Source organism: Ictidomys tridecemlineatus, chromosome 4 (assembly GCF_052094955.1).
Source record: "Ictidomys tridecemlineatus isolate mIctTri1 chromosome 4, mIctTri1.hap1, whole genome shotgun sequence".
Taxonomy (NCBI): Eukaryota; Metazoa; Chordata; class Mammalia; order Rodentia; family Sciuridae; genus Ictidomys; species Ictidomys tridecemlineatus.
This window is the reverse complement of record NC_135480.1, coordinates 159,272,479-159,292,723: the sequence shown is the minus strand read 5'-3', so window position 1 is coordinate 159,292,723 and position 20,245 is coordinate 159,272,479. Positions and strand designations below refer to the sequence as shown.

Below are 20,245 nucleotides of genomic sequence, written 5' to 3'. Positions count from 1 at the left end.
AAATATTAGTTGACCATATATTCGTGGGTTTATTTGAGCTCTTTATTCTGTTCTATTGGTCTATCTGTTTTTAGCATACTATTTGGATTATGAGAGCTTTATAAACATCTCAAATCAAAAGGCATAATGCCTCCAACTTTACTCTTCTTGCTCATCATTGTTCTATCTATTTAAGGCCTTTGGTGGTTCCATATCAATTTTCTCATTTTCTTTCCATTTCTGTGAAAATTGTCATTGGGATTTTCATAGGAACTAAATTAAACCTACAGATCACTTTGGGTACTAAGGCATTGTAATAATGTCAATTATTTTAGTCCATGAAAATAGAATCTCTTTCCATTTATTTTTATCATTTTAAATTGCTTTTGTCAATGACTTACATCTTTTAGAACTTTCACTTTCTTGGTTAAATTTACTCAAAGTGTTTTGTTTTGACACTATTGTAAATGGAATTGTTTTTCTTACATCTTTTTCAGAGAATCTGTAGAAAGATACTGATTTTTTTTTTTAATAGTGCTGGGGATTTAACTCAGGTCCTTGTGCGTGCAAGGCAAGCACTCTACCAACTGAGTTATATCCCCAGCCCAACACACTGTTTTGTAAGTTGATTTTGTAACCTGCAACTTTATTGAATTCATTTATACCAACGGTTTTTGGTGCAGTCTTTAGAATTGTCTGTATAAACAATTATATCATCTATCAACAGAGACAATTTTTCTTCTTCTGTCATGATTTGAATGCCTTTTCTTGCTTCATTGTTCTAGCAAGGACTTCAAGTAGTATGTTGACTAAAAGTGGTGAGAATGGGTATCTTTTGTTTTGTTCCTAATCTTAAGAGGAACTACTTGTAACTTTTCACCATTGAATATGATGTAAGCTGTCATATATGGCTTTCATTGTATTAAGGTACATTACTTGTATGATTCCTTGAAATTTTTTTTCACAAAGGAGTGAATTTTGTAAAATGATTTCTCTACCTCTGTGCATATGGCTTTTTATCAATCATTCTACTAATGTGGTATTATCACATTTATTGGTTTACATGGTTGAACCATTATTTCATCCAGGGATGATCTTTGTATATTCACTTGATCATGATGTATGATATTTTTAATGTGCTGTTGAATTCAGTTTGCTAGTATTTTGTTGAGAATTTTTTATAAATATCTAATAGTTATAACTTTCTATTTTAAGCTGTTAATTTTGATTGGATACAAAATATCAACACTTCTACTTTTCCTCCCTTCATATTTTAGATGATTTGCTATAATTTGTATTTTTATATTGTATATCTAATATCAATTGATGACATTGGTCTATAATTGTCTTTTCTTGTAGCATCCTTATCCAATGTTAGTATCAGTATAATGCTGTCTTTGTAAATTAAGTTTGGAAGTATTATTCCTCTTCAATACTTTGGAAAGAGTTTGAGAAAGACTGGTATCCATTTTTTCTAAATGTCTGGCAGTTTGCTAGGGAATCCATATGGTCCTGGGATTTCCTTTCTTGGGAAGATTTTGATTACTGATTCAGTTGCTTTAATTTGCTGTTGTCTGTTCATATTGTTATTTCTTCCTGATTCAGTCTTGGTAGGTGGAATGTTATTAGGAGTTTCCAGTTCTTCTAGATATTTAATTTCTTGGCATGTATTTGTTCACAGTATTCTCTTATGATTCTTTGTATTTTTTCTTGTATCAATTATAGTATTTCATTTTTCTATGTAATTTCATTTATTTTAGTCTTCTTTTTCTTGATTAACCTCACTAAAGATATATGTTTTCTTTTTAAAAAATCAACGCTCATTTCATTAATCTTTTTGTAATACTTCTTAATACTTTATCTATCTGATTTACTTCTTCTCTAAGCTTTATAATTTCCTTCTTTCTGACAGCTCTGCACTTAGTTCTTCATTTTCTGGCTCTTTGAAATAAAGTTAGGTTATTTATTTAATAATTTTCACTTAATGTAGGTGTTTTTAATCTTTATAAAGCTTTTGCTGCATTCCTTATATTTGGTATGTTGTGTTTCTATTTTCTTTTGCCTCAATTTATCATTTCCCTTTTGATTTCTTCTTTGAATGAAATTGTTCAGATGTGTATATTTAATTTGTAGATGAGTGAATTTTCCAGTTTTCCTCCTGTTATTGATTTGTAGTTTCATACTATTGTGGTCAGAAAAGAAAAGTGATATGATTTCAATCTTCCTAAGATCTCTTTTGTGGCTTAACATCCAAACTATCACTTGAGGAGAATGTGTACTCTCCTGCTTTTGGCTGTTAGGATCATTTGTTCTATAGTATTGTTCAAATCTACTGTTTTGTTATAGTTTTTCTGTCAGGGAAGGGGATACTAAACTACTCTGAATATTACTGTATTACTACTTATTTCCCCTTTCAGTTTTGACAGTGACAGTATTTATATTTTAAGTGTTCCAGACTTTGGTGCATATTTATAATTATTATATCTTCTTGATGAATTGATCCCTCTACCATGATATGACCTTCATTTTCTCTTTTAACTGTGTATTACTTAAAGTTTGTCTGCTATGCATATAGCCATGTGTGCTCTCTTTTGATCACCAATGTATGGACATCTTTTTCCATTCCTTCACTTTCAGCATATGTGTCTCTTTAAACCTAAAGGGAGTGTCTTATAGGAAGCACATTGCCATATCTTAATTTTTATCCACTCAGTCACTTAATATCTTTCGATTGAGAAGTTTAGTCTATTTACATTTAAGAACTACTATTTCCATTTTGTTGTGGTTTTTATGACTGTAGTTTTTTCATTCTTTCTTCCTCTCTTGTTGTCTGTCTTTATAATTTGGTAACTTTGTTGCTGCATGCTTTGATTATTTAATCATTTGTATGTCTAGTTCAGATTTTTCCTTTGTCAACACCATGAGGCTTACATAAAATATCTAATAGTTATAACTTTCTATTTTAAGCTGTTAATTTTGATTGGATACAAAATATCAACACTTCACACTTTTCCTCCCTTCATATTTTAGATGATTTGCTACAATTTGTATTTTTATATTGTATATCTAATATCAAATTATTGTCATGACAGGTTTTTAATAATTTTTAAAAACATGTAAGACTTAACAGTGCTCTTTGTAACACTATTATAATAGTAGAGAATTTTGACTCAGAGTCTAGGTTTAGTTTTACTAATTAGAGTTTTTTTGTTTTAGCCTGAAGAACTCTCTTCAGAGTTCTTTGGAAGGCATGTTTAGTGGCCATAAAAACTCTCCACTTTTGTTTGGTAAAATGTTTCTCTCTCCCTCAGCTTTGCTGGCTAGAATATTCTTGATTGGCAGCTGATTTTTTTCAATATTTGAAATATATCATCCCATGTTCTCCTGAATTACAAAGTTTCTGCTGAGAAATCCTCTGGTAGTCTTTTGGGGCTCCCTTTCTTATCATTGCTCCCTTAAGTGTGGTGAGTTACTTTATTTCTAGATTCTTTCAAAATTTTCTCTTTGTTTTTGAATTTTCACAATTTAATTATAGGTTTCCTATTGTAGACTTTTCATGTTCAATATTCTGGGGACTTCTAGATCTCGTGAAACTGCATGTCACTTTCTCCAAATTTTGAGGTTTTTTTGTCATTTTATTTTATTTCTTTGAATAGACTTTATATCACTTTTTCTCTCTCTTTCCTTTCTAAAATGCCTACAATGTATATATTGTTTCGTGTAATGGTTTCTTATAAGTCTTATGGTTTTCTTCACTATTTTTCATTGTTTTCTCTTTGCTCCTGACTGAATAATTTCAAATGATACACCTCTGATTTTACTGAATCTCATTTATGCTTGATCAAGTTTGCTATTGAAATTCCCTACTGAATTTTTCAGTTCAGTCTCAGTATTTTTTATCTCTAGGATTCTATTTTTACAAATTGTTTGCTATTTCCTTGCTGAACTTCACATTTTGCTGATGTATTGTTTTTCTAATTTCATCTAGTTATTACTCAACTTCTTTAAGAGGACTATGTATGAATTGTTATTAGGTTGATAGATCTCCATTTCCTTAGGGTGAGTCATTGAAGTTTACTAAATTTCTTCAATGGTGTCATATTATCCTAATTCTTCTCAATCATATTTCCTTATATCGGTGTCCTCACATTTTACAGAGTAGCCACTGCTTCAACACTTACAGATTGGTTTTGGCAGAAAGAGGCCTTTATCAGTTAGTCCAACTTTTAGGTCTAGATTGGCCAGCAGTCACCCATGAATAGGTAGTGCTCATTGTCAGGTTCTCTATTTGGGCAGGAGTGCTGCCCACACTCTGAGGTTAGGAGGAGCTGCTGTCTGGGATGCAGTCAGGCTGAGTTGCCGGCTGGGCTCCATGACTGGCCCTATTCAGGCAGGGTCACAGGCTACACTCCTAAGCCATGGTATGCTAAAAGTTAAAATGTGTAATTGGAGAGGGCTGCAGGCTAATCTCCAAATTTGAACCTTGTTTGGGTAGTGATCAAAGGATTTTGTTAACTGAAATCCACGTTCAGGTAGGGCTACACTGAGCCCTATGATCACAAAGAGCCACAAGCTGTACCGGGTGGTTGGGTGGAGTTACTAGGTATGTTCCTGCCTGGATGGAGTTGCTGGCTTTGATTTATTCATGTTTAGTCAGGGTTGCTACCAATCACCCTGGTCAGGGTGGCCACAGGTTTTGTTCCTTATTTGAGTGGGGCTGCAGGCTGAGCACTACGATCATGTGGGATCACTGGTTGTGTTCTGTGGTTTGGGAAGGTTGATGGCTGGGCTCTTTGCTCAAGTTTGGACTAAGTTGTGCTCATAAAATGGGCAAGACTCTGGGATGGGCTGCACAGGCATGTAGTATGGCTAGCTGGGCTCCTTGGTTGGTTGAAGCCCAGGCTGTATGGTGTAGTTGAGCAAAAATACCAGCTTGGCCTTCTGCCAAGGTAGGACTTTATCAAATATCAAATTATAAAGAAAAATGCATTATGTACACATTTTAAGATTCCTATGAATTCCTCCCTGATTCCATTTTTGATTTATTTATTTATTTTGCAAATATTTTGATTTGAAAGTAAAGTTTTGGCTAAATTTCAAAGGTTGAAATTCTCACTATTCATTTTGAACCATTCATGAGCTCTCTTATTATTTCTTCTAACTCTAAATCATACAGAGAAGTTTAGGATGTCTAAGTGGATAAATTTTGGCCACTTATTTTATTAAATCAAAGTTATGTCATATATATAATAAATAGCCAAAATGACTTTTGCTTTTTGAACTTAGTAGCTTAAGATGCAAATGGCTTCTATGCATATTCCAGATGGATTTGAAGAGTTACATTTTGTCTATTTGAACTACTGATATCTGAGTACAGTAGATTAAATATACTATATCATAGTAAATATATCTATGGATTCACCAATTTCTTTTTATATTGGTATCAAGTTTTGTTTAACATGTTTTTAGGGTCATAAGGATTTATGAATTTTACATTTTCTTTGCACACTATGCATTATAATCAATATGAAATATCCCCCCCTTTTTTGTCCCTTCTAATGATTAAAAATGGTCCCAACATTAAAGACATTTTCAAAATAAGAATATTTTCTTAGATGTACATTTCTACTTATAGGTCACTAATTTATAATTTATAAATCTTTATAAATTATTGCAAGCAACCAGAAGTGGTATTCACAAAACACAAAGTAAACTATTCCATTTTCATCTTATTATGTTTAGTATTCCAGCATTTTAAAATTTAATTTTCTAGTCTTTATCAGGGAGCTTTTTTGTCTGTGTTAGCTAGCTACTTACAATCTTGAGTTACATTCAATTATTAAGGATTGATTGGACTTTTTAAAAGTAAGATTAGATTGTGAGAAGGTAAGAATTTGCTACTCAAATACTTTAGAGTCATCATTATCATCATCGTTTCCTGAAGAATTAATGTATTTAATAATTTTATTTTAATTATAAAGAAAAAGGCTTTTGGATCATTGTTCTAGAAGTCTACGGTTAAGACGCTGCAATGGGTGATGGTCTTTCTGTAGAATCCCAAGGTAGTGTATGACCTTACATAGCAAGAGTTAGGGAGTACACAAGTAATATGTGTGTGTTTTTACAGCTTTTCAAACAGTTTTATTGTGATATAATAAGGTAATGTATTTTATTAAGAACCTTTCTCTGAAAAGATCTGTAATTTTCCTTTTTTAACATAATGATAAAAGAGTTAATTCAAGTTCAAGTATATTACAGAACTGTTTAGAAATCTAATTAAGAAACTAGATCTATGCCAAAGAATGAACAATTGTATATGTGAAAATAAAATTGTAATGCTCCATAAATGTTTATAATAAATAAGCAAGATATTTATATGCCCAAAGTATCAGACTAAATCTCATCAAAGCAAGTACACATTGATAATGAAACCACTTAAGCTTCTAGCTAAATATTGTTCTTTGGCTGTTATGTATTTTGTAGTTAACAAAAAAAAAGAAAAACATGGAGAAGATGGAGTTTGGCATATGACTATTACATACAAGCACATTAAGTAGCCTATATATTAAGGCTGAGTCAAACTGAGCAAATACTTCTAGAAATTTCCCTAGTGTGTTTTATTCAGTTATTAGGAGAACTCAAAGCCTCAGATCTGCCACATATATCCAGCCCAGATGCTCAAAACACTTGATTTCACCCCAGGGCAACATTCTGTATTCAAGACTAGATCTAGAACAGATGGCTACACCACCTCTTCTATAATCTGGTTGTGCCCTATGAATAAATGAAAAGACTAAAGGGAACATACATTCCACAACAGGGCCAGAACAAACATTAGTACTATTAATACTACTAATAATATTTATTAAGTACTTTTGTGTATATGATACCCTAGTAAGCTCTGTATAGAATGAGTTCTGATAATTATAGTTGTTCTATGTAAGAACAATGTAAATTCATTAATATATTCATTAAGGAAAGTGCACAGTTCTTGTTTTCGTAGAGTTTTCAATATGAGTAGTAGCTATGCGTATAGGACCATTTATCTTGATATAAGATAAATACCTCAAGAATTTAATAAGCCAATTTAGGTGCCCGTACTATGAAGAAAACAAATAGCAATATTCCTGGCCTCAAATTGGCTATAACCTACTTGAAACAAAAAGAAAAATATAAGAGTTTACATATGTTAATTTATGAGTTACACATAAAAATGTTCAGAAAATAAATAAGAACTATTCTACTTTATTACAACAGCACTAATATAAAATAATTAATATTTAGTTCTTTTGCTATATTAGGCACTCTTCTCATTGTTTATGATAACTTATTTAAATCCTAACCACAGATATGTTCCATTATTACAATCATTTTTTAGATGGGGAAACTGGATGCAGATGATAAAGTCACTTGCCTGAGATCACACAGCTAGTAAGTGGCAGAGTTGAGTTCTATCCTCTTAAGCACAGAGTTAAAGGGGTTGTTCATGTAAGAGGAAGACACTGAGCTAAATCTGAAAGGAGAAAGCAAAGGGGGAGAGAGGGGAGGGCATTTTGAGTGAAAAGCAGAACTTGAGCAAAGGCGGAGAAATAAGTCCAATATGGGCAAAAGTTAGAGAGAAGTGGAGAAGATTAGATTCTAGGCAGAATAGTGTTCAATTGTGGAAAATCTTAACTCTTTATAATAAAAAGTGGAAGCTTGGATCTTATGTAACTAATGCAACAGGATTTAGGAAGTTACGGATGATATATTTCTTCAGATGGTGACTCCTAAGCAATTCTTCTGGTCCTAGGGTCATCCACATAAGGAACAGAAAGATGCTGATCAGCCCTTTCTAACACCCAATCAACCAGTCTTTGCCAAAATTTATGGGTTTGGTATTAATTTGTTAGTGGCCCTTGATTAGAAAAATGAACAAAACAGTGAAAGTGGCACTAGTGTCAACTGCACGTGGCCCTAAAACACAGCTAAGAAAAATATATGTCAAATTACCATTAGAAGTTATGAGTTGTAAACAGTGTTACCATAATGCCAAACTGGTAAATATTTTGCTATATAGATTCAATTGTTAAAAAAATTAAGGCTGTTTTTCTAAAACTGTTTATATATATAATAATCACACAGTTAACTTATAAAATGCAGCTTACTGGATCCAACCCTAAGCTGAATACAAAACAGAAAAACAAAGTTCATGAAACTAACAGTCATAATAAAAATGGTACTACATAATGAGTAAAATAGTGGCAATATTCAATGAGAATATGCATCATAACCAAGCATTTGGAAGAAAATGATTTTAAATTAGGAAAGGTAAAGTACATTTACTAAAATTAATGCTTTGCAATTATTCAGCATCCTCTGAGGGAGGTATTGGCTTGACTTCATACCAATTGAAGCCTTCATTAAAAGAGAGAAAATGTTTTATTTCATTTATTTTGTAGATATTTTTTAAAATAAGAAAACTCCCCCAAATATTTCTGACTTTCAAAGAAGCAAAGTAAGGGATTTCCTTAGGCTCAGTGGCACACAATGTTGTAGGTGCCTGTTTTTAGGGGAATGAAGAATATAACATTATAAATAATGCCAGTTATTTGCTAACTAATATGCAATCCATAAGCCCAGAAATGTTATTACTTATAAATGAGATCAATAGTAAAGGACATTTAAAAATATTCTAATACATATTGAGCTGAATATCTTTTCAATTGAATGCTTTAAGAGATGCCCAACTACTGACCACCTAGAAAGAGACTAAGAAAAGAACTAATTTGAGAACACGAACATGAATGTATCTAGAATTATATACTTTATATTTAATATGTATTTTTACAGCAAGGTCTTAATGAGTGGTTCAAATGGTGTTGGGTCTTTTAGGAAAGAAGACATTAAGTGGTAATGTCATTTTACTCTATAAGGGGACAGTTAAAAGATTCTATAAATTGAAAACATTTTACATGTATAAATATGTAGATACTACTAGGATATGACTACTTTTAATAATACATGCCATCTGAAGAAAAAAGGGTAGGGAACTCAGTCTCATCAAAGATTGAGGAAAAAAAGAATACTGAGGTTTGGGAGAAAAGAGAAGAAAGGAAATAATAAATTTCTCACTATCAATTGTTTTGTTCTTTTATGGAGCAAAAGTACTATCATTAAAATTTCACATTCCTAATGAAAACTCAATTCGATTAGATAGTGATTATTATTGTGTTCTCATTCTTTGCAAAGCACTGAAGGCTGCTGTAATGATAAAACATTAATAAAATACTGTCCCAGCTATAAAGCATCATGGTCTATCTAGTGGCAAGATTTGCTTAATGACAATACAAAAAGGAATAAAGACACTGAACAGAATTTAAACAGTTCACAGAAAAATTAAAAGAAGCACAACAATTGCAGACCACTAGCTCTTAGTGTTAATTTTGTAGCTGGAGCTGTTTCTCCTCAGCCTCACCAGAAGATTGAGGGAAGAATACTGTTAACTATATGGGATCAAATTACAGACCAGAAGTCTCAAAGTTCCTTATAAAAACTTCAAACAAACTATCTTTTAAGCTCCATATCTGCTCCTACTTCATCATTTGAAGTTTTGGTGGTTTCTTGAGCAGCCAACTCCTAAGCTTTTCTGGAGTTCTTAACTTTTTTATTTTAGGTAATTTCTAAATGGTACACCCTCTGCCATCATTTATCTTGCAGGCACTTAAATAGTCTTCTCTTTTGTCTGCCAAGTCCTCTATTTATTCCATATGTTGAAGTTTGTATACTGGTACTTAAGATGGCCCCTAGCTTCAATAAATATGATGTTTCTGTTTGTTGTCCTTGTTTGGGTTATTTTTAAAATGAAACTAGAGTGGAAATGACTTAATTTTTTTATATCAAATCTATCTTGATTGCTACAATTTTGTTACTAAATTGAAATTAAGAAAAATATGAACAGGAGTGGAATTTTTGGATTTTTTGCTATTAAAGATTGAACCCAGGTGCACTTAAAGACTAAGCCACATCCCCAGACCCTTCTTCTTTTTGATTTTGAGACAGGGTTTCAATAAGTTGCTTAGGGTCTCACTAAGTTACTGAGACCGGTCTCAAACTTGCAAACCTCCTGTCTCAGCCTCCTTAGCGCTGCCACCAAGCTTGGCCAGAGTGAAAAATTTTAAATTAAAACTATAAAAATAAATCTTTCACAGACACAATTTTGAACAATGGAACACATAGAGGAGGATGTTTGTGGGTTAGAAAAGCGGGAAGTAACTTTACAGTTTTATTTCAATCATCTGAAGTAGTCTGCCTGAAGTAAAGTACAAAGTTACTAAACCACAAATGATTCAAACCTTCACAAATATGGTGAACTCTTCAACTTTCTCATTGGCTAATAGCAATTTCTTCTGTGCACCTTCCAGAACCTGCTCACTTTGTAGTGCTAATCCTTGAAGTTGTTTAGATGCTGCTGTTTCAATTTCTGCCATTGCTGATTCAGTCTCATTTATTTTTGAGAACAGGAAAGTAAGCTTGAGATCCTGCAAAAATCAGTAATCATAAAATAAAAAAACATTTTTTCATGAATAAATTTGGAACAGAACAGTTATACAAGTCAGACACGAAACAATTTTATTACTTCATATATTATTTATTTTTATTTGGGTAAAATTAGTGGTTGTTTTTGTTTATTTTCACTAATAAAGCATTATATTTAATGTTTAGTAAATTCTTGGTATGTCTTATACAGATACGATATTCTTTGCAGTTATATGAAATTTTTCACTATTTCATGATAGTTTGGGGAGATAAAAGTGACAGTGTTAAAAATGAAAAAGACATCATTGTATTCCATACCTAGACTAAAATGTCCTAAAAGCATACCTTTTTTTCTAACTCCTCTTTAGTTTTCTGATACATCTGTTCATACTGTGACTTTTCTTTTACAGCAACATTAAGTCTCTGCTTTAGTGAATCAATTGATACCTTCTTATTGGAACATTCTTCAGTTAATGTCTTTACCTACAGTAAAAGTACAAAGATAATTATCCTTGGTAAAGTTATTCTAGTATAATACTATATTTGTTTAATCAGAAACTAAATGAATGAATGAATGAGTCCACTTATATTTATTATATCATGAAATCATATCGAATTCAAGAATTATACTTGCAGAACTCATTAGCAAAACTAACAATTCTTAAACCAATAACAAAAATCAAAATCATATAAAAATGTAAAAATATATATAATGGAATACTAAATAAAAACATATTTATTATATATTTCAAAGAATAACAGGAGAAATAGTTTTTCTTTTTCAATTTAATGCCACTAAAGATAAATGATTACTCATTCAAAGATTGTAAAGAAGTCTATCTGAAATGATTACTGAAGATAAAAATTTAGCAAAATTCAAAGGATAACAGTGAAAACCTGTAAAAATTATCATTTATGTGGGTGATGAAGAAACAGAAATAAAATCCACATGCATTTTTCATGTTCATGTAAAATTTTCTCTCTTAAATCATATGAGCTGCTAGATACTTAGATTTTCAACTTCAACAAGGAAAGTAAAGGAGATGCTCTTTCTGTAGTGAATAACATTCAGTGAAAGCCAAAGCAAAGACTGCTTTATGAATTGTGCAAATACCATCTTTTTTGTTTTTGAAACAAACTCTTTCTAGTTTCAGGTCACATATAACTATTTAAAATAAAACTACCTCCCGATATGTGTTGAATTAATTATACAGGGTAAAATGTACACTTTGGAAAGATCTTCTGATAGTTATTGATTATCAATTTCTCAAAAAATTCAGAAATATTTATTGTATCATTATAAATTATAGATTTAAATAAAATAAAATACTGAATGAAATATAATTATGCATTTCAGAAATATTAAAGATTTTTAAAATTTAACTTATCTTCTCATGCAATTGTTATAAACAGAAACAGAATATGTGGTTATAGTACATGTGAGATTTTGGAATCTTGAATTTTAAACATTGGTACCTTTTTTTCAAGATTTTCTAACATTTCACTAAAACTCTCATTACTTTCTGAATTAACTTTCTGTCGAAATTTCAAGTCCTCTATTAAATGTCTTTTCATGGTTATATTCCTCTCCATTCGAGACATCCTTGAAAGGAAAAAAAAAGATATTTTATCCAGAGAATAGAAAATACTTTATCTTGCATGTCACTAAGGTTATGCCTGTTAATTTTAAAATGCTATCTGATGTTAATGAAACTATAAATTAGTAAAATAAATTTCAATGAATAAAACACTTCTGTACTATATTTTAAGTAAAATCTACAATGTGGTTGTGACTTGATTATTACAGTATAATACACATACATTAAAACAAAAGAAAGATTATTAAAATTTATAAAAACCTGGAATCATTATATTTAAATGACATTTTTGCATTGCTTAGGAAAATTGAAGCGATACTTAAAGATGATCAAAAGTTGAACAATGTTGGAAAAAAAATCCTATAATAAACATATAAGTCTTATAATATGCAAAGAAACTAAAATCAGGCATAATATCTTCTTATTTAATGCCATTTAAGATGGAATTCACCTATGGGTTTAGCTTAAGATAATGAAATGATAAGTATAAAATGGTAGTGTGACAACTCCTTCTGTTGTTGCTACTTCTCTCCCTACCACTAATTACATTGTAAGAGTGACAATAACTAACATTTATTATTATTTACTGGCTGGCTTATTATATGCTAGTCACTATTGTAAGTGCTTTATATATGTTAATTAATTAATTTCTTCTAAGAGCCTTATGAATTAATTCTATTAAATTGAGGCATAGAGCTAACAGGTGGAAAAGCCAAGATTCAAAGAGTATTTCTCTAGAGCCCTCACTGTTAAATTATAAGCAAGATCACCTCTTAAACTACAAATAAACTTCAATATATTTTCAGTCAAAAATACTAACTAATCTTTTTGTCTAATAGTTCTTTACCTGTTAATATCACTTTGGAGTGACCTTCACCTATAATGTGATTGGCATACAAGTATGTATATGAGGTACAAATATCTCAAATTTATCTATGATGAGTGAAATTTTATGTACACATATCATCACCTATAAACTCTACTGTAGCTATAAGTGATATACAAAGAAAAGCATTTTAGTTCATTGGGAGCATTTAAAACACTTTTAAAAAATAATGATAACATAAGAGGTATCCCTCTAGTATTTTAAACAGAAACAAAAACTTTCCTTTTTCCACATTAGCTTTATAAACTTAGTCATTAAACCTACTATAAATATCCATCTATATTTTTTGTCAAACATTTGCCACATTTTAAATCTTTTTATCCATAGTCTTGAAGTCATTAATTTACATTTACTCAAAATTATATATGTTTAATAAGGGAAATCTAACTTTATTCTTACCCTAACTAAAAATAGTAACCAATTTGTCATTAATTATGCTATATGCAGCATTCTTTACAATTCTATCTATAGGTTTAAACATGAATTAAGAAAGTAAAATTCCATTATTAATGATACATGGGTATTTTGGGGGGTTGCAATGTTTAACCAATTGGACTACCACTAGGTGGCACCAAATACAATGGATAGAAATATGAAAAAAAACATACTTTTCATGCATTTCCTTTATGTATTCTTCTTTTGCTAGGAGTTCAGACTTCAGAGACTTCATGTTTGATGACTGCTTAGTAAATTCATTGGTTGCATTCTAATAAAAAACAGATATACCTTTCAATCTTGATCTAATGCAAAATAAACACCATTTTCAATAATAATAATAAATTTGTAATAATTATGAACAATAATTGAACATTAAAAATTTTTAAGTGCTTTTAAATTTTCTAATAGACACAATACTACAATGTTTATATGGTATGCCAGAGTATAGAGGAAAACAATCATATAACAAATACGGAGTTCATGCTTCAAATATACTTATAGGAAACATGAATTATCCTAGTGAAACATAAATGTATGAGTAGGAACTTTGATTACTTAATAATATCATTTAAAATGAATGCTAGACTTACTAGAAACCTGAAATAGACTAAATATGGTCACAAATAATTTGCTGCTTTTCCCATCTAGTGGTGGGATTTATTTCTTAGGCTATTTGATCTAGTCTGGTCTATTATCAGTTTTAATCAGAAGAATTTGTCAGAAATGACGCAGCAAAGTCTTGTGGCTTTCACCCTCTTGGAATGCTTCTGTGGGATTCCTTTGCAAGAAAGACACTTGAAAGGCCATGTGAAACAGTAAAAAGATATCCCATTTGACAGCCAGCAGACAAAGTGACGAACTTGAGTGAAACTCTTTTGGACCTTTCAGTTAGGTAAATAAGTGTTTGGAATAGTTCTTCTACTAATTTTCTAAACTATAATAAACTGTTAGAACTATTCCTAGGTTTGGATGTTTGATTAATGGCAATTTTTTTTAATTTTAAAGTATGAAATCATTAATCACACAAGAAAAGTGAGTTAAATTCATCACACTAACTCTGAATATTACACTACCACAGCACATGTGAATTTAAAATTTGAAATAATTTAATTTTTACATGAAATTTAATCTTAATTTTTCTTAATAACCCAAAGAGCTACCTCAACATGTACCTATTTTAAAAGTTACAAATTTTTATGTGTTTACTATAACCTAAATTTTTACTATATTTTGCATGTTTACAGAGATATTTACAATGTCCTGTTTCTAGGACTGCCATAATCAGGTATGACACACTAGTGAATTTACCAAATAATTGAAGCTTTTATTTAAACACTTGATTTTTTATCTTGATTTTTTTCTGAAATGATTGTTCATTCAGTTAGAAATATGAACATCCATGATTATGCAAAAATGATGTTATAAATATATATTTTCACTATATTAATTATATATGATATTAGTATATACATTATCTCTATACTATAATATAGTGATACCCTTAAGAACTAGTATAGTAAAAATACTTCTACTCCAAATGGTCCCCAACTCCTATGTTTTTCTAATTCTCTATTTACCTTAACTTTTCATATTTCTTTTTTTCCTGTCAATCTGCTGCTTCTACCTTTTTGCCTGTCAATATTCCTGCCCAAAACAAACATCCTGCTCCTTCATATGCATATTTCTAAGTTGATGCTTTTAAAATATTTTCTGCTGACACATGAAATAAATAAACATGAAATAATGAAGTAAATAAACATCTAAAATAAAAGACAACAGATAGTAAAACAAAAGTCTGACAGTATCTTCAGTGGAATAAATTAAGTGAATTTTGAGATAGCTATTCTACTCATTTCTGTTTTTAGACTTAAGGCTGTATCTTATGTGGCTGAATATGCTATACTTATGAATGAGTTCTAGAAAATAGAGGGATTACTGAATTAGGATAGATAAAATAATGCCAGCTTGATATATGCTTTTGCCAAAATCTTTAAGTCTGACAGCTATTTCATTTGATCCTCAAAAGTCCTTATGAAATAAGCAGAAAGGTATTTCTGCTTTAGAACATTAGAGTAGTTAAGTAATTTCTTTGACCAGGCTCTACAAGAAGTTAGTGGAGAGGTAGTATCAGAATCCATCTTATAGGGTTAAATGAAAATTATTTGGTTAGTATTTGTAAGACACTTAGAATTGCCTACTCATAGATTGTGTAACAATAGTTTAAAAACTAATGTCCATTATTTTTAATTTATATGCAAATTGGAAGATAACATTGTACATATCACAAAGAATGGTCTTTAACAATCAGAAAGTAATAAAAAATCATAAATATAAATTTAAGTATTATTTAACCCATATTGTATAAAAAAACTATAAAGTAAATATAAAGAACTGATTATATATTATTCACTAAAAGGAATTTGTATATTGCTAACATTTTATTACCTATCTATATAAAGCTGGGTCTTCGAGAAAACATATATAATATGAACAAAAATAAAGATACAGAAAATGCTTCTGAGCACTCTAATTATATTAAGTGAATCAAGGACATTTGAAAAATACACATAAGAAATCACAGCCAGGTGCAGTGCAGCATGCTTGCAAGTGAAGCAATTCAGAAGGCTGAGGTAGGAGAAACAAGTTCAAAGCCAACTTAGGGAGATCCTGTCCCCAAATAAAAATCAAAAAGGGCTGGGTATGTAGTTCAGTTGTAGAGCACCTCTGGGTACAATCCATTGCACCACACACCCAAAACTATATCTCTACATATTAATTGACCAAAATTTAAAAAAAATGCCATGTGGACCTTTAAGAGATTTAAGTCTAATCAACTTTCTCAACTAAGTTTATATATATATATATATACATATATATATATATATCTCAGAAAATAAGCTACTTCTTAGATAATCACTGCATTCAAAGTTTGAGATCTGTGTTGGACTATATCGTGTTCCCCTAAAATGCGTATATGCTGAAGTCCTCACCTAACCCCAGGACCTCAGAATGGGACTATGTGTAGAGATAGGAACTTTTTAACTATATAAGATATAATATGAGGTTTTAGGGTGGGTCCTGATACAATATTACCGGTGTATTTATAAGAAGAGGAAATTAGGAGATGGAGATGAACAAAGGGAAGATCACATGAAGACAAAGGAAGCCATCTACATGGCAAGGAGAGGCCTCAGAAAAGTTTGACCTTGGAGCTCCAGTTTCAGAACTGTGAGAAAATAAATGTTTATTTTTTAAGCTACCTCGTCTGTGATATTGTTATGGCAGCACTAATGAACAAATATATTGAAACAGAAATTTTTAGTAGCAGAGAGTATTATGTACTTAAATTTCTTTTAGGAAATTTCCATTTGAAAATATGAAACAAAATAAAAGTAAATGTTTATCTTTTTTGTTTCTATATGTCCTGACCAGTATTCCAAGACTACAGGTTAGATACAGACAATTAAACAAAACTGTTTTAGGTATTCTCATGTTTCACTTTTCTGACTGATACTTTCCTTCAAAAGAAGATAAATATTTATATGTGGGTAAAAACTTATACTATGGAAAATTATATTGTAAATAATTTACACACAAATATTCAAGTAGGTCTATTTTCACTCAAAATTATGTTAGACCATTTGTTTCTTTTATTTTTTAATTGCTTTCAGACCATCTATAGCAAGTAAAATCAAATAAATCAACTTAAAAGTATTAGCAATTTTTTTAAAAAACTGTAGAAGTCATATAGTACAGGATCTAATATTCAATTTTATCTAGGTGAAAATGACATATCAGGATCATGAACACTTCAAAAGAATCACAGAATTATGAATTAGAATCTACGTAATATATAAGACCAAAGACTATCTCAATGATTTTATCTTCTAGTATATTAAACCTAAACACTAAAATGTTTGATTTATTTATTTTATTGCACCTTTTCAAAGACAAAAGCATCTTTTAAAAGATACATGCCCCCAAACTTTCACAATTATTTTTTCTTACATTTCTAATTTTATATAAGGTATTTAAACATAAAATGTTGTTGAGGCAAGTTCTACATGTAAACATTGTCCAAGGATGGCATTTAAAAGTATCCGAATTAATGCCAGTTTTGTAAATGATTATTTCTAAGAAAGCAAAATATTTTCAAGCAAAGATGCACTCGTTTATTTTAAATTTTATCTTATTCTTAATCCTATACTAAAATATCATTTTTGGTTGAAAACAACTGAGTCTGTTCCACAATTCAATAAGTCAATATAATCTTAACAGTAATTCTATTTTTAAATGTACACTGTGCATTTACAGTAAGATATTTCCTTCTAGTGACTCTCATTGTAACTATGGTCCTATATAACACTGCCTTTAGCTTCTAGCTACCAATTCCCACTGAAGAACAGAATTAAATATGTGAAAAGCAAATGAACTTGTTTTAAGCAGCATGAAAATTAACTCTCCAATTAAAACTCATCAATCTTGTTTCTTACAAGGTAATTCTATTTAAAGTAAGGTCAGCCCCATTTTTAAACTGTTGACAAGTTTTTTCTCGACTTAAATATAATTCTTTATAAACCAAAGGACCACAGCTTTTTATTCTCACACATTTAACTTGTTGAAATATACTAAACCAGTCCATCTTTGATTTCTGCTTCTTCTCCCCCTCTCTACATCTCTTCTCCTTCTCCATATCCAATCAAAAAGGACCAAACTAAAATAGTAACATGTATAGAGGAGAGCAATTAGGTATATGTTGATACTATGTTTGAGACAATTCTGTTTAGTCAGAGGGAGACATTGGGGGCAGAGAGGAGTTGAATATTGGAGAAGAAGTTTCCATTAGCTCCTAAGTTACGATTTCAGGGTGTCTGGTCATTTTTTTTTTTTTCAGAGAACAGTATTATGAGTTAACAGATAAGAATCTATCAAACTAAACCTGGGGAATGATAAAATAAAGTGTAGTATTAATAATTTTTGGATGCCATAATTTACTTTTATTAGAATAAATTATAGTTGATATAAGCTTGTCTTTAAGGATGTTTTCATATTTAATAAACTTTAAAATCACCTTTAGTTTACACTGCAATTGCTTCATTTCCAGATCCATGCTCCTTGAAGGACTCAGTGATGTAATGTGTATCCGAGGAGTTGTTATCCGGGAAACTTCTTCTGCCAAACTTGTGATTTCAGATGAGGACTCCAATTTTTTTAGTAAATCTTCTTTTTCCTTCCGAAGCTCAGCCAAATCCAAATTTAACTTCTTTAAAATAAAAAAGAAAAAGAAATATAAATATAAAGGTAAATAATCGTTAATTCAATGATTTTCAGCATAAAATCCTACAATAAGATAATGTTGAAGAAAACAATTATAAAAGGTCATAAAAATTGCAAAAATTCTAACTTCAATTAGCTTTTGCTTAAGTTTGTGGGCTAGTAAAGTGAAAACAATATGAATTAGCTGTACTCAATAACTTCTGGTTGGCTGGTCTTTACTCAAGAAGTACTATTTCTTTGCCTTCACAAATACATGAGTGAGCCAGAGATTCACGGGGTCGATGTACTTAACTTGGTAAAATACAAATAAATATGTATTTGTATACACAGAGCAGGAAAGGATAACAGATATTAGTTGTTTATTCTACTTAATAGATCTTACTACTCTCTATAGTAGCCAAAATATTTCTCATGTAGGAACATAAATGTTAAGTCCAATTAACAGATGAGTCTTATTAGGGTTTTATTTCAAATAGCATGCAAACAAACTTGCTCAATATTATGTACTTGGTTGATAGCTGACAAGTCCTTTTTGTAATGTGGACACAGAATTGCACTGAACTTCTAATATTTGAATTTTGATAACAAATATTTTGCTAAATGATATACTAAAAATATTTTTGAGAAGAAGTGTAAAACAAAAAACTATCTTACTGTTAGCCCTGCTCTTTTACCAATCTATAGTCTTCAGAATGTCACCAAACTAGCAGCATAACAACTCCAAGATCCTTAAGAGGGTAACTGCATGACTGATTTATTATTCCAAAGAAGCTTATAATATGGTAGTTGAACATAAGGAACAATTAGACAAAATGATCCTGAAATCTCTCGTGAGAAAAAATGTTTCTTTGTTATGAATTCCAATTAGAAACAGCAAAAGATGTAGCTAAAATATATGGTACTATAAACATGGGGTATAAATAATTTACGTATTAACATTGTTTTTAAGCATAATATCTAGAACCCAAATAAATATGTATTTGTATACACATTGTGTAGAGTTAAGAATGAATATTTCAGATCATGGATTCAGAACTAGGGCTTGATATATTTGAAATAAGAGTATGTCTTGGTGAAAAGACTATTTATTTGGATATATTTTAGTTTATGATCTATAAGTACAGTTCTAGAGATTTTCAGTAAATATTTGTTCATGAATTGTCCCAAAGGTACCTCAATAATTAATATCTGAATGTGAAATCACAATTTCCTTAAATCTAAAAATTTTCTGGGTTACCATTCAAGCTTGAATCTACTTTTCCCTATTTATTAATTTCCTATTTCCAAGCAGTTGTCATGTTATATAAATTATATAGTCTCTTAAATTTGTATTCTATCTGTATTCTCTGTCTGTATTCACTCAATGGAGATTCTCATTATCCCATTGAGGTTACTGCCAGGACCTTCCCTCTCCCCAACTCCATCTCACTTTTTATACAATTTCCTACTACAACTTTCACCTGTTATTCCTTTTTTCAAAGGTCTTTAGGAGTTGTTCATCCCAATGGAATAAAACTCAGATATCTGTAGATAATAAAGTTTTTCTAAT

At 30.5% G+C, this 20,245-nt stretch overlaps 1 protein-coding gene across 4 annotated transcripts in view; it reads right to left on the bottom strand.

Annotated features, from left to right (window-relative positions):
* Cntln (centlein) overlaps positions 1–20,245 on the bottom strand; it is a 313,688-nt gene that overhangs the window by 25,843 nt on the left and 267,600 nt on the right. For 2 of the 4 annotated variants that reach the window (XM_005340132.5, XM_040285836.2), the window contains exons 19-23: positions 18,491–18,682; positions 13,590–13,687; positions 11,974–12,100; positions 10,843–10,980; positions 10,314–10,499 (exon numbers count right to left, since the gene is read on the bottom strand). In XM_005340132.5, coding sequence (XP_005340189.2) covers positions 10,314–10,499; positions 10,843–10,980; positions 11,974–12,100; positions 13,590–13,687; positions 18,491–18,682 — 741 coding nt within the window. Of the gene's footprint in view, positions 1–7,393; positions 7,493–10,313; positions 10,500–10,842; positions 10,981–11,973; positions 12,101–13,589; positions 13,688–18,490; positions 18,683–20,245 lie in introns of those variants that run through there. The other 2 variants (XR_005733953.2, XM_078047678.1) reach the window with 2 other exon arrangements.